The sequence below is a fragment of the Esox lucius genome, chromosome 1 (genome assembly GCF_011004845.1).
Source record: "Esox lucius isolate fEsoLuc1 chromosome 1, fEsoLuc1.pri, whole genome shotgun sequence".
In the NCBI taxonomy this organism is placed as follows: domain Eukaryota; kingdom Metazoa; phylum Chordata; class Actinopteri; order Esociformes; family Esocidae; genus Esox; species Esox lucius.
This window is the reverse complement of record NC_047569.1, coordinates 814,944-830,575: the sequence shown is the minus strand read 5'-3', so window position 1 is coordinate 830,575 and position 15,632 is coordinate 814,944. Positions and strand designations below refer to the sequence as shown.

At 41.2% G+C, this 15,632-nt stretch overlaps 1 protein-coding gene across 11 annotated transcripts in view; it reads right to left on the bottom strand.

Annotated features, from left to right (window-relative positions):
• Positions 1-15,632, bottom strand: part of brca2 (BRCA2 DNA repair associated) — a 69,160-nt gene that overhangs the window by 31,781 nt on the left and 21,747 nt on the right. For 8 of the 11 annotated variants that reach the window (XM_020047982.2, XM_034288072.1, XM_020047975.2 and 5 more), the window contains exons 10-19: positions 14,830-15,609; positions 10,684-14,727; positions 9,894-9,992; positions 9,726-9,795; positions 9,079-9,572; positions 8,639-8,829; positions 7,684-7,868; positions 3,974-4,144; positions 1,409-1,537; positions 941-1,178 (exon numbers count right to left, since the gene is read on the bottom strand). In XM_020047982.2, coding sequence (XP_019903541.2) covers positions 941-1,178; positions 1,409-1,537; positions 3,974-4,144; positions 7,684-7,868; positions 8,639-8,829; positions 9,079-9,572; positions 9,726-9,795; positions 9,894-9,992; positions 10,684-14,727; positions 14,830-15,609 — 6,401 coding nt within the window. The remainder of the gene's footprint in view (positions 1-940; positions 1,179-1,408; positions 1,538-3,973; positions 4,145-7,683; positions 7,869-8,638; positions 8,830-9,078; positions 9,573-9,725; positions 9,796-9,893; positions 9,993-10,683; positions 14,728-14,829; positions 15,610-15,632) is intronic. The other 3 variants (XM_020047987.2, XM_020047991.2, XM_020047996.2) reach the window with 3 other exon arrangements.

The following is a 15,632-nucleotide window of genomic DNA, read 5'->3' as shown; positions in this document are numbered from 1 at the left end:
CAGAAGACAGAAGCACCCAGATGAATTCTGAAGTGTATAGGGATAGATTGTCTGCTCAGATTCAGCCAAACTCAGCAAAGTTGATGGGAAGGCACTTAATTTTACAGATGGACAATGACCCAAAACATACTGCGTAAGCAACCCAGGAGTTTTTGTAAGGCAAAGAAGTAGAATATTCTGCAATGGCAGAGTCAATCACCGGATTATGAAAATGGTTGCAATTCCTAAACGTTTCATACAATATTTTTGTTCAACCCCTTGAATTAAAGCTAAACGTCTGTACTTCATTTGCATCTCAGTTGTTTCATTTGAAACCCATTGTGGTGGCGTACAGAACCAAAATAATGAAAATTGTGTCAGTGTCCAAATACAGCTCCGGAAAGAATTGAGACCACTGCACCTTTTTTTTTCCCCTTTCCAAAAAAGTTGAAAAGGAAAGTTTTGAGTGAGGAATAGAAGCATTCAATTTCCAGTGGTCTCTTAATTTTTACCCTTCTGTTCCTTACTCAAAACTGTCCTTTTTTCCTTTTTTAGAAAGGAAAGAAAAAGGTGCAGTTGTCTCTTAATTCTTTCCGGAGCTGTATTTCCAGACAAAACTGTATATGAAATATATTATATGCCAGAATCTTGCAGTAGCCTAGTTGACTTGGAAACATGATTTTCCATTTAAAAATAAAACAGTAGCACTAAAATGGTTACACTGACGATAATGCCCATTGTGGTACAACTATTTGAGACACAACGTGTGAAATTGCACACTGTTTTGGTGGCTAGACACAAACTTAAAATCGTAAAATGTACAATAGGCCTCAGGATAATTTTTTTTTTTAAATAAGTAAAATGAAAACAAACGTTTCATATTAGACAAAAGAAAGATGTTACCTCCCATTACAGTCCTCTTTCTTACACTTCGTACTTTATGAACATCCTATCCTTTTACCTTAAGCATGAGAGAATCCGGGGCCTCTAGTGGGGAGCAGGCGTCCTGAGATCCTACCAGCTCGGCCCCATGGACCACCAGCTTCCCACCCACCCTCAATCGGCCACGGTGTAGCATGGCTGTCAGTGGGAAGTCTAGCTGGGTCTTGATGGCATACCAGCCATCCGTCAGCAATATGACGGCTACAGGGGATGACTCCGCTGCACTCTGTGGCGTCTTGGTCTCACTCCAACTCAGCCTGTGATGCAAATAGGGTTAAGTTAACTCATTCACTAAAACACACTAATATAGAAAAGGAAAGATACTCTTAAGCTGTGTGTAATATCTTATTTCTGACCTTTAGAGGAAGATGTAACCAAGAAGCAATTGTATGACAACAATAGATCTATGGCATTAAGTCTTTGTGGAAGTCAATCTTGTATATTTGGTTAAATGGACAAAATATATTTTAATTTACTATTTTGTTACCTGGTAGGGTTGTGGCCTTTAGTGACAATACCACAGACGCAAAGCACCATGGTCTTGGCAGCGTTGTCGTCTCTCTCCATGATCTTCCTCAGAGCTGACCGCCTGCTGTGGTCCACCTCCACATCATACCTGACAGACAGACACAATTAATCAAGATGAAAACAAACATGCCACATGCTTCAATATCAACCTTTAAAATCAACCAATATAAACCTTGAACATCAAACCAGAACTGGCCTAACTATTCATGCTGAAGCCTATAAGTTTCACCTCCCCTTGTAAAAAGATGCTCTTCATGCTGCCAGAACCTCATATCTCCGACACAATCAAAACCTCCAACACAAACTCCCGGACCTCCACATCATCCACTGTGCGCGCAAACTCTTTTCTTCAGTTCTTTAAGGACAAGATTACTCACATTAACGCTTCCTTGGCTAACCCATCTCCCCCAGTTCCTTCTTTCACTGATAACCACCTACCCTCTCCTGTTATACAAACCCTCCTGAGCACCTTCACCCTAGTCGACTCAACATTTATCACAAAACTTATTGTATCGTCAAAAACAACTACTTGCTCCCTGGATCCCCTTCCTGTCACTCTCTTTAAAGGCCCGCCTTCCAGCACTCTGTCCATACATCACTCAAATAGACAATCTTTCTCTCTTATCATGGCATCGTCCCTTCCAGCTTTAAACATGCTGTTGTCACACCCATCCTAAAGAAACCTGGCCTGGACACTACTAACTTCAATAACTTCCGCCCCATCTCCAACCTTGCCAAAACCCTGGAAAGGACAGCTGCCAACCAACTTCAATGCCACCTCCTCAATAACTGTCTGTCTGAGCCTTTTCAATCTGGGTTCCGACCACTTCACAGTACTGAAACTGCCCTCCTCAAAGTTGTTAATGACCTTCTTGTCTCTGCTGTTACTGACGCCCTCAACATCCTTATCCTGCTTGACCTGAGTGCTGCCTTCAACACAGTCCGTCACCAGATCCTCCTCAGCAGGCTCAAAGCTTTAGGTGTTGGGGGAGCTGCACTTTTCTGGCTACACTCATACCTCACCAACCGTACTCACAAAATTTCGGTCCATGGTCATAATTCTGACTCAGCTGTAGTCACACAGGGTGCCCCCCAGGGTTCCGTTCTTGGGCCCCTACTCTATCATCTATATCCTCTCCCTTGGTCAGATCCTCCGTCACCTTAAATTGGACTTCCACTGCTACGCCGATGACGCTCAGATCTACCTGAGCACTAAATCCCTCACCAACCCTCCTCTATCTCATATTAAAACTTGCCTCCCAACAAAAAAAAACCTGGTTGCAGCGGAACTTCCTCGAGCTTAACAGTGACAAAACTGAACTATTACTACTTGGTACAAAATCCACACTAACCAAAGCCGGCACCTTCAACCTCACTATTGATGACACGGTTGTATCTCCTTCCCCTCATGCACCCAACCTCTGTGTCATACTGGACTCCTCACTCAGCTTTGAAACACACAAAACAGATAGTCAAATCCTCATTCTTCCACCTCCGCAATACTGCCAAGTTAGTCTTCCCTGTCCCGCTGCTGCTGAAACCCTAATAGATGCATTCATTTCTGTCCGTCTTGACTATTGCAATTCTTCATCGCTCCATAAACAACAACTAGTTCAAAACTCAGCTGCAAGACTTCTCACACACTCCAAATCCTGGCAGCACATCACCCCCATCCCACAAGTACTTCACTGGCACCCAATCTCTAAATGCATTGACTTCAAACTTCTTCTACTCACGTATAAAGCCCTCCACCAGCTTGCTCCACCCTAACATTATTCCCCAATACCATTCCTCCAGGTCACTACGCTCGGCCTCTGCTGGCCTCCTTATCATCCCTCAGTCCAAACTGCAGAGCTTTGGAGACAGGGCTTTTTCAAGGGATGCTCCAAGACTTTGGAATGCACTTCCACAATTCATCCGTGACTTTAAATCTGATGCCATCTTCATCTACCACCTCAAGTCTCATCTGTCCAAACAAGCCTACCGTTTGTCTCATTGGTCTATCTGTAGTTGTTTGTTATGTATGTATTGTAAAGCGTCTTTGGGTCTTTGAAAAGCGCTATAAAAATGTCATGTATTATTATAGAACAAAAAATTTTGTCAGCATTAGGAGATGACTTTCTACTGTGGTCAACAAACTGATCTTCCATGGCACTTTTCATATAATCTAAAAGCAATATAGGGAAAAAAAAGACATACATGATAATACAATTAGTTCTACCAAAATTTTTTTGCAGGTTATCTACACAAGTCTTTCTTCAAACTCACTGCACATAGTATGTTGCATTAACTCCAGCCATACAGAAAATGCAATTAAATTGTCCTGGACACAAAGGAAAAAAAGTCTAAATATTAGCACATTTACACAATCTTCATTCAACATAACTGTTAGCTATTACACAGTATGAGATGACCTGTTGGTAGCTTCAGTCCATGGCGTTGTATAAATGTGTACTTGGACACATTTATTCAAGGTTTTATTGAAGAAAGTCCCAGGGAGTCCTGGCTAACTTGCTACCATTACCTGTATTTAAGTTGTAGGAGCACCTGTTCAGGTGTCAGACATAGGCTGCCCATCACCTGGGGAAAGGCCCTTTCCATGCAGGCCTTTTTCCATACCACCCAGCGGTAGTGGTTGAACACCCAGTCTTCACTGATCAGTTTAGGGTCCACGCCAGGGCTGTCACACAAAGCTCTGGAGAAGATATTAACATTTAAGAATTTTATGAGTTTTCCATCAAAGTACACTATAGGACAAAAGTTTTAGAACACCTAAATTTTTCAGTTTTTTATTGAAATTCACAGTTTATAAGGCCTTTTTCTACTCAACATTTGGAGATAGAAAATAAAAAATAGAATAGTTTTGTTTAACAAAATGTAATCTAAAATGACCCATGAACAAGCCACCTTTTGCAGACATTAAACTCAAACACACTTGGTGTTCTTTCTACAATGGAAATCAAATATTGTTCTGAAAGTTATTCTCAACACTGTTGCAGAAGTTCCCACAAATATGTTGCACTTGCAGTTTACTTCACTTTCACTCTGCTGCTCAGTGTATCCCAAAACAGTAAACAAAACATGGTGTACTTAACCGGGAGTCACTGGTCAACCAATCTGGAGTACCTGATGATCAGATGGAGGCCTTTTTATTTGCCTCGAGGGTTTACATCTATTGTTGTTACTGTAGTCTACATAACCCTGGATGCTAATGCTACGCTAGCAATGAAAGAACTGCAGGCTGCAATCGACAGCAGACGTAACACCCGGATGGTGTTTTTGTGATTGCAGGGGATTTCAACCATTCAAATCTGTTTTTCCAAAAATCCACCAAAAAACATTCCGAAGGCTTACAAAGCCATTCCCCTCCCCCAACTGGGACAGTCAGACAATCTTTTACGGTTTTTACTTCTCATTAAACATGTGAAACCATCAGTGAAGACAGTCAAACTGTGGCCAGAAGGGTCAGACTCACTTTTACAGCACCAGTTTCAACATACAGACTGGAGTTTGTTTGCCACTCAAGCCACCCTTGACTCCCATACATTAAAATATGTGCTTCCTCATATTACATCCTGATTACATCATAATAAAGACCTTCCCCAACCAGAAGCCATGAATGAACAGAGGTCAGACAAATGCAAAAGGCACACAACGCTGCTTTCAGATCTTGTGATTCGAAGGTCTTGAGCTCATTCAGGGCCAACCTGAAAAGGGGCATCAAGATGGCTAAAAACAACCACAAACGGCAGATTTAGGAGCACTTCAACAACAATTCCGAACCCCACGCACATAGCAGGGCATCCAAGCCATAACAGACTAACGGCCTAAGATCCCTACCGCCACAGCCATCGACATCTCCTTCACTGACAAGTTAAACAGGTACTACACCAGCTTCGACAGGGACAACAAAGAGCCAGCCATTTAAGCTGAACTCCCCCAAAACGAGCCTTCCCTCAGACCATCCACCACAGATGTGTTGTCTGCACGGAGCAGGGTTATTGCACACAAAGGCTGCTGGTCCTGATGGCATCCCCGGGCGTGTGCTCAGAGCATGTGCTGGGCAGCCGGCCAAAGTCTTTACTGACATTTTCAACCTGTCACTGGCGATTGTCCCAACATGTTTCAAGACCGGAACCACTGGGCTAGTGCCGAAGCAATAGACTGCATCTAGCCTGAATGACTTCCGACCTGTCCCCTTCACCCCCACAGCCCTGGTCAAAAAGGCACAGCAGCGCATGTACCATTTTAGGAGGCTGAAGAAAGCCCAACTGTCCTCAAAGATCCTTGAGAACATTGACCGCTGCACAATCGAGAGCATCCTGACTAACGGCGCCACAGTGTAGTTTAGCGATTGCTCCGTAGCCAACCGGAAGACCATCATAGACCTCCAGCGCAAGCGGTATCTGCACAGGGCGCGCAAGAGCATCAGGGACCCTTTACATCCATCCCACAAACTGTTTGCCCTCCTACCATCAGGCAGGCAGTACAGGTCTCTTTGTTCCTGCATCAGCAGGCTCAAAAAACAGTTTCTTCCCATCTACTGTAACCCTGCTGATCTCTGTGACCCAGAGAACTGTGACCCATTTGCATTTTTACATCTTTCGTTTCATTGAAAAGCACATGGAACTGCTTCTATGTATGAATTGTGCTATATAAATAAACTTGCTTGCATGCTACTAACCATACCACCCCCACCTCTCAGGGACCTTGTTGCACTACGTTGACACTGCCTTGCAAAGTCTGATAATGGAAGTTTTCAGTTGTTACAGGTACGTGTCTACCTCGGGAACCAAACTGCTGCTATCCCTGCATTTCAGTTGCACAATTTGCCTGTTTGCATATTTAGAATTGCCATTGTACTTGCATTTTTACAGTGTCAAAAATGTCTACCATGAGTGTTTGTTTCTATATTTACATTTTTTAATATTTCTCTTTGTAAAGCACATGGAATTGCTTCTATGTATGAATTGTGCTATATAAATACACTTGCTTGGTACCTCAGCAACCTCATTGCTGCTATCCGGGTGTCCATGCTACCTTACTCCTTCAATTTACCTAACTCCTTCATTTTGCATCTAGAATGCTATTTAGAATTGCCATTTGTACCCGCATAACTATTTATCCCACTTGAAACACACACCATACTTAATACATTTTCTGCCATCTCCTATTTTAACTTTTGGTTAGATTTTAACTGTATTCCGTTGTACTTGTTTAATGACAAAACTTGAATCTAAAAACCAGCTCCATGGGGAATATGTCTAGGTTCAGGGTGCAACTCACACTGTGCAAGTTGCTGACTGGATCCAGCAAAAGAGCTCCTTCTCTATGTTCGACAGTTGGTGTCACACACTAAGGAACCATCCTTTTGCCGACTCAACGGTGTACAAAAACCCTGTGTGATTTACCGAAGATGTCAATAAGACCTTCCAGTCTTCAGTAATACACTGACAGTGTTTCATGGCCCAGGCAAGCCTCTCTTATTTTGCCACATAAGCAAAAGCTTTCTAACTGCCACTCTAACAGTCAAAGCTGCAGCTTGAAGTCTTGTCTTCACAGCTGAAACTCAGACTTTCTTTCTACTTTACTTCAACCAATGTTAAACTGTCTTGAAGATGATGTTGTTGTCCTGTAGGCTTTCAGAAAAGTGCTTCTGCTCTGGTTTTGCATCTCGTCAGTTTCCTCTAGTTTCCAAGTGCCTTTAGATGGTGAAGGAAACATTTCTGACACCTTGACCTTCTTTGCAATTTCTCTAAAGGAAACACCTATATAATAACGTTAAGGCTTCATTTACCCCCATGGCTGTAGAACAGCTGTAAGTTGTTTACCCATTACTTGATCCCTGAAAAGGCCTTTTTTAATAACTAAACTTTTTAATTTCAGTTTACTGTTTACATTTGTACCGTTTCAGGTCATTCACTGGACTTAAAACACTTACATTTCGATAAAAACTGGAAAAATGGAGGTGGTGTTCTAATACTTTTGACCAGTATTGTATAGTGAAGTAGTTTATACTGCAGCATAACCTATATACTGAAGTTAATGCAAGTTATGATAAACAAATAATCTAAACAAAAATTGCATGTATTTACTATTGCAATGCACATTTGTTCTATCTTAACAATCAATAAATTAAAACCTGGTGATTTAACAGTCAAAGTTACTGCCTCCAATACATATTGTTTCAGAACAGGTTTTGATAAAAATATATTTGCATTGTATTAACCGTACCTGTAGAACTCATATTTTCCTGCAGTTCCATCGTCACGTGGGATTAGCCAAGCCCCGTCCCCCAGCTGAAGGCGCCCCTCTATAAATGCCTTGCTACTGAAGTGGTGTCGGCAAACAAAGCGGAAAGCCTCAGCATTCTCAGAGCTGATTTCCGCAACATGCAGATGCACACCATAGCCAAACAGCTGAATCAGATGAAGCACAACTGGATAAATGTCTGGCCTACACAACGATCACACTTCATTTAGTCTACAGGAAAGCTCCCCACTATTCAGACGCAAGATCATACTAAGATTCACAAGCCTTGTTCCAACTTGAGGATTATTATTATTATTGTCATTATTATTATCATCAAATTAAGACAATCAAGACTTTACCATTGTGATTCCCATAAGATTCACACTTTATTCACAGTTTCATAAATGTGTGCCTACATCTCTATCACTCATTTCCTATTCTCTAGTGTCTGGAGCATCTTCGGCTCTGTAGTCATAGCCCATTCTTGTGTCACAAGGCCAGGCATTTGATATAATGCCTCTGGCCATAAAAAACATAATATGGCTGATAGGGACCACTGGCCTTGGGGCAGCAGACACATAAATGGGGTGTGTCGACAGCTGGCTGATAACATGACTCTTCAGATTTCTATAAGTATAATGGTGGAACAATCGGATGGTAGAACGACTATCTGTGATGGATTCGGTTTGGCTACATGTATTTTAATGAATTAACTTGTCACAGAGTGTAAAAGACTGAATATTTTTAAGAACTCAGGAATGCACTTGTCCAATCCAGTACCTGTTCATCTGTCTTTGTTGGTATGTATAATTTAGGTTAGGAGTTTAGGCAAGTATAGGTTAAGGATATCACACTAAATATTATTCTTTAAGGGCAATGGTATCCTGTTTAGAGAGTTAGGTTAGACGTGTTATAGTATGTGTGCGAGTTACAGTACCTGTTCTACTGTGTGTTGTTCAGGGTGCTGACCCCTAACAGCATTCCTCAGGGTCCGCCTTGCCAACCCAGATGTTTTGGCCAGGTACAGGCTGCCAGGGAGAGGTCTAATGGTCTGCCGCATCTTCTTCCTGATCCTTATGTCCTGCATGTCTCTGGCCAGTTGCAGGCATTGTGTGTCTTGCGCCACATCTGCACACACACCCAAATGGATAACTATTTCACTATAAGCTAACCCCACAAAATCATGTCAGTAGTCCTGATTCAAAAACTTTCATGCTATCGCTGTCAGATATCTGCATGTTCTGATTTAGTGCACACACTCGGTGCCAAGCCACTGAATATAAGCAATTATTTCTGTTAATCACACAGTCACACCTTGTTATAATGTCAAAAATCCTATTAAAATTAGTAGATTTGTTACAATAGCCATAAGGGTACCTGTGCAGTTGGGGGCTGGCTGACAATATTTAGACTCCTTTGCAGTACCAGCCTCTACTCCTCGTCTACTCCAACCATCCCTTCCTGCTTCGGTTTCCTCAATACGTTGTTGGTTGAGTTCCGGAACGGACTTATTAGCCTTATCGTAACTAGTGTCATTGACAGGTATGTGGTTATACTCAGGAAGTGGGACAGATGATTCAGTATGTAAACCTCTTTCAAAGACCAAGGGAGACGTTTTATCTTCTGAAGACTTAGAGAAACCCTCAGTGGTTTCATGGTTGCCTTTTCTGAATGGAGGAACAAACACAACCGACGCTTTAGCCTTGTCCTGACACCCACTGCTCCTTTGTGGCTCAGGCTGGATATTCTTCCAAAATGGGGGAACAAATACAATAGTCTTGGAGCTCACTGGTTTAATGTCTTTCGTGGTAGAATCTGATGTTATTTGCGGTTCATTCTTATTGAGCCTTGGTGCTACAAGACTCAGCTTACTAATGGAAAAGACAAACACGGCTGATGGCAATATATGTTTGCAATATGTGTGTTTATATTTTGTGCAAAGGAAATACATTTATGAATGCAAAAATACACACAGGTTATGTACTTCAACCCATTAATAAATGTGCACTGAACTGATAACCTACCGATATTGCCTAGTGACATTAGGTTGCAGAGCCACATTATATTTGAACACTCTTCTGTCTTTAAATGTACCTAACACAATAAAAGAAAAACCATTGATTTACATATTGGCAATGTTAGGTTTTCATTTGTACAATCATGTTACTTATGGAACGGGTAGACAGTCTTACCATCTGAGCTGCTTTTAACTTGGCTGAATGACGAACGTCTATTACAATCCACAGTTCTATCAAATTCATCCAAGAGTCTTCGTTTAAGAGGCGGCTCGTCTTATTGAAAAAAACACCAATTAATAAAAATTTTGCAAATACAATATAATATTGTAATATATTGGTAAACACTAGGATTCCAACGCAAATGAGTCATTTTGGTAACAAGTAAACTATTGATTACCATAGATTAGTTATTTATGATTGAATACATTTGTAACAAAAAAAGCACCCAAACAGGATTATTTTCAAATAACTAATCCAACTACCATTTGGATATAACCAGTTTTCAGCCAAAGTATTAAGAACAAAGACCAGAGATACCTATGATTATCTGAAGTACCCCCCAATTTGAAATAAAATATAGGAAAAATCCTGGTAGTAATTTCTCAGTAGCATACCCTCAATTGGCAAACCTAGTACGCGCGCACGCACGCACGCACGCACGCACGCACGCACGCACACACGCACACACGCACACACGCACACACGCACACACGCACACACGCACACACGCACACACGCACACACGCACGCACGCACGCACGCACGCACACACGCACACACACACGCACACACACACGCACACACACACGCACACACACACGCACACACACACACACACACACACACACACACACACACACACACACACACGTAACCCCAATTCTAACAATCCTGAATTGTACTTTTTCCCTACACTAAACAAGTAAAAAAAAAATAGAGATAGAGATATATAAAGAAAACATACCTCTTATCTTTACATCCGCTGCCTGCCTTTTTCCGGTTCCACTTCTGACCGGAAAAGTTCCCTTGCAAGACATGGGGCGAGCTTGTTCTGGCAGTCTAGGACTCTGATTGGTCAAGTCTTCAGCCTCTAACAGAGCCTTGGGACAGTCCATGGCCTTTTTAGCAAAGCAGCTTTTCTGGGTTACAGAACAGCTACTGAGCCCTAGAGACTCCAAGTTTGATAAGGAAGACTCTTTACATACTCCCAGTGAAGACAGATGAAGTACTTTAACACTGGTTTGAATCACTTTGGGGTCTTTCAGTCCATCTGCTTTGACCAGCTCACACTGACTGTGAATTGTGGGATTAGGGACCTTGAGTCGTCTTTTCTCTTCAGGACTTTTGTGAAGATTAGTATAACAGGCAAGGGTATCATCAACACATTCTTTGAAATTAGCACTTGGTTCTTGAAGAGCATTTTCTGAAACAGACACACTTTTACCACTGGCTGTGCTAAAACAAGGGCTTCTTACTGGATTATCGCCAGACCCACTAGGAGAATATGCAAACTTCACATCTTCAAAGCCCTTTTCAGAAACTGACACCTCATTTCTATGAGTTGTGCTAAAACTTGAGATTTGATTCTGTTCCTTTATTGGAATATTTTCCACATCCACTTTTAGACCGTTCTCAAATTCTGCATATTCAACTACTTCCCATTCATTTAAAAGAGACTCTGGCTTCTGTAATGCCCAATCACAGCTCTTTTCTACTCCACGGATGCCAGAAGAATTTGATTTGTTCCTTGCTCCATGTTTGATATCTGTTCCATCTTCAGTGAGTAATGGAACTCTATCTGAAACCCAAACATTCTCAATGGCATTTGTGCAACTATCATCCAGGTTTTCATACAGAATGCTCTTGGCCTTCAAAATACCTTTATCAGAGATGTGAACGTTCTTTCCGCCTGCTGTCATGAATGCACAATAGCTTTTCCCTAGACTGTTGATCAGACTATCAGCAGACTTTATTTCAGAATTCTCTTGTTTTGCTGCAGCACTAATTAAGCTGTCCATATTGGAATTACAGTCATTGAAAAGAGCTTTTACTTGCTGAAGGGCCTTAACTGATAAAGTTACTCCCTTACCACTAGCGGATTTAAATTCACAATGTGTCTCTGGTTGATCTTTGCTTTTCCATTGAGATGGCTCAAATAAACTTGAGTTGTTTGTGAAACCTTTCTCCAAGTATTTGCAATTATCAAGGTTTTCATTCAGAATGCTCCTTGCCTTTAAAATACATTTTTCAGAAACATGCAATTTCTTTCCTCCAGCTGTTATAAATCCACAACTGCTTTTCTCTTGGTTGTTCTTCTGAATATCAGGATGTTTTTCAGGTGAATTCTGCGGCTTCGCATCTGCATTGACAATGAAATCACAGTCCGTGAAAATCCCCTTTGCTTGCTGAAGGGCCTTAGTTGATACGATAACTCCTTTGCCACTAGCAGTCCTAAATTGACCATGCTTCACTGGCAGCTCATGAATCAGATTCGTATGACAATCTGTGTTGAGGTCATCAGTACTTTTCCATTTAGATGCCTCAAATAAACTTGATTCTTTTGTGAAACCTTTCTCCAAGTATGGGCAATTTTCATCAAGGTTGTCATTCAAAATGCTTCTTGCCTTTAAAAGACCCTTTTCTGAAACAACTTTCTGTCCACCAGCTGTCATAAAGCCACAATTGCTTTTTTCTGAGTTGATCACCACAACATCAGTCGGTTTTGCAGCCCAATTCTCCTGGTTTATTTCAGCATTCACAATGGTATTACATTCCATTGCGTGCTGAAGAGCTTTAGTTGATACAGTTACTCCCTTGCCATTGACGCACTTAAATCCGTTTTGCTTCTGAAGTGAATTCTGAATTGGAATGGTACAATCTACTCTGAGCATTGATTTAGAAAGTTCCTCTCCATCTACATTACAATCACTAAAAAGAGCTTCAGCTTTGAGCAGTGCTCCATAGGGGACACACTCTCTCTCACCACTCGCAGTGCAAAAATCACACCCATTTTGCAAAGAATTGTTAACATTAATTTGGGAATTATCCAGTTCAAGCATTTTATTCTCCTGTCCTCGAATATCATGTGATGTGCCACCCCTGTTCAACTCATTTTTTGCTGTCATAGGAATCTTTGCTGCTTTGCTACAAGGTTTCTGAAATCCAAAGTAACTTTTCTGCTTAATATTCTGAATTGATATATTTGCATATAAACTGGGTATTTTCCCAGGCTTAGAGTTGTCTAATTCGTCACAATCATTCAGGAGAGTCCTTGCCTTAAGTAGAGATGCTGGAGAAACATAAACTCTTTTTCCTCTAGCAGTAGTGAAGCCACACTTGTTTTTCTGCTCTTTTGATGCACAATCTGAGATGGTCCCAGCTTTCGCACTGGCAGTCTGGAAATCATCATCATCAGTGTGTTTGTGAGAATTAGTAAAATTTACTTCCATCTTGTCAATATATTTGTCACACAGTTCATTGACGTCACCTTTCTTTTCATAGCTGTTTTTGTTGTTTGAAGTAAAACTGCTAATCTTGTTGTTTGAATCAATTTCACTTTTACATTTAACAGGGGAGGCTTCAACTTGTTCTGTATTTTTCACTGCACATGCGTTAGTGTTAGTCTCATTTACTTCCTCCAAATCTGCAAACAAAGCTTTAGCTTTGCTCAGACACTTCTCTGAAACAGCCATAGCATTACCCTCAGCAGTTTTAAAACTTATGCCACATTTAAGATGTTTGCTATCAGACTGCTTTTCACTGGTGTTCTTTTTCATATTGTCCAGATGTTTTCTGGTTGTGTTTTTTGTCAACAGACCAAAGGAACTTTTAGCAATTTTTTCAGAGCTAGAACTGTGAATAGAAAGAGCTCTTTTGAGAAGTACATGTTCTATGGGTTTCTCAGTTGAACTGATAGGTAATGATTTATTATCACTACTAGTAACTTGGCAAATTCGCTTGCACTGAGAAACAATTGTATTTTTTTCAGGGGTGACCATCTTCAATGATTGCTTCTCTATGTCAGAGTTGAAACTGTCATTGAAATCTATGCCAGTGAGAAGGTCCGGATCCAAGTCTTTGTCTGATGACGCTGTTGAGACAAAAGTAGTATGCTTGGCTGATTTAAATTGTGTAAACTCAAATTGGCTGTCTGCATCTTCCAAAAGACTGCATAGTTCTGATACATCAGCTCTCTGTGAGGCAGTCAACAGACCTTTGCTCTCAAAAGTCATCTTGTGTGTGTAGGGGTCAGGATGTAAACATGATTCATCAACAAGCATTAATCCAGATGACATATTACCTTCCTCATTAAGGCCTATGCCCGAGCAGTTGACTGCCACTCTTTCATCGTCAATTTGCTTAAACCGTTTTTTGGCTTTCTCCAGACTTGCAGAAGAAATGTGTATCTTCATTTTCGAGTTGGTTTTGAAACCACAGTCAGGTTGCAAGAAACCTGAAACACTGCCACATGGAACACAAACTTGACCATTGAATTTCACACTGGATTGTTTTGACACTGTGGCACCGTTGAGTGGACTAATGAAGTTCATTTCAGTGGTCGGTGGACTTCCTGTTTCACAAGATAATGCCTGTTTCAATACACTGGTGTCAGTAACTTTTGTAATGTTTGTAGTATGCATTACATCCCTGGTGACATAGTTAGGAGTTTTGGGGCCAGATTCTAGTTTAGTCAGTTTTCTTTTAGTTTGTTTCACTGTTGAGAGACCGGCTGATGCGGAGAAGCCATTTTGAATAGCTTCTTCTCTTCGGCTGCATGGTTTGCTAAATTCCACTGCTTGACTAAAATCTTGTGCAAATACCTTGCAAAGCTGTGACATATCAAAAACAGGGTCCTTGGTCGGGGCTTGAGAAAAAATCTTTTTATCAGTTGCACTTTCCTGGTGTACTAGCTGATTGTTCCCATCCATGCCAGTATTTTTAAGATTACCAGTATTTAACTCTTGTTTATTTGGTATGGTTTCATTATTGTTTATGTTCTGATTGTTACCTAAATGGAAGGAAAAAGCACATGAATCTGCATGTTAAATAGTCTAATCCAGTAGATACTTAAATACTGACATTTACAAATGAGGAATCAAATAAATTCTACCTTTGGGAGGAGTGACATGGGAGGTAAGTAACATCTGAGAAACAGAATGTTTTCCTTGTTTTGACGAAGGTTGATTTTGGACACCGTAAACAAATGTTCTTGTTTTCCTGGCGAAAGTGTGTTCAGGAGAGCTTCCAACAGCAGAACGTTTCAACTGAAACCCATCTGGATGGCTGGAGCCTTGGACAGTTTTCCTCGAAAGCGCAGACTCCACAAGGACAGTCCGTTTAGAGGAACCAGGTTCCGGCTGCAGGCTTCCAGTAGAGTCAAGGAAAGCGCAATCCATAGCACCATGTGCAATTATGTGCTTCATAGATGAAGTCCCTTCATAGTGAAAGGTATCCATAAAGTCAGATATTTCAGATAGGCTAATTGGAGTCCACTGAGAAATCCCCAAATCCCCAGATTTTATTTCAGTCCTGGACTCTGAAGTAGCACTTGTGTCACTGTATTCTCTTCCTCTCTTGCAAGACACTTTTTCATGTTCCATATTATCAGTAGGTATGTGCTCCTTAATTGAGCTCAACCTGGTTGAGACACTTTGCTTTCTTTTGATTCTCTCCTTAGCCCTAACCCTTCGTAAAGCCAAACTGCTGTTGCTGAAGAACATAGACAGGACATCTTCAGCTCCATCTAGGACACTGGCCACAGTGCTGCGGATTTCTCTATCCTCAAAGACATTTGGTATGGTCTGTTTCCAAAGGCCGCTTTCGTCACCAGGTAGTGTGTCTTGTGAGCCAACGGACATTTCAAACACACCTGTTAACTGGCCATCTCGTCCTGTTAATATTTCAGAAAAAAAC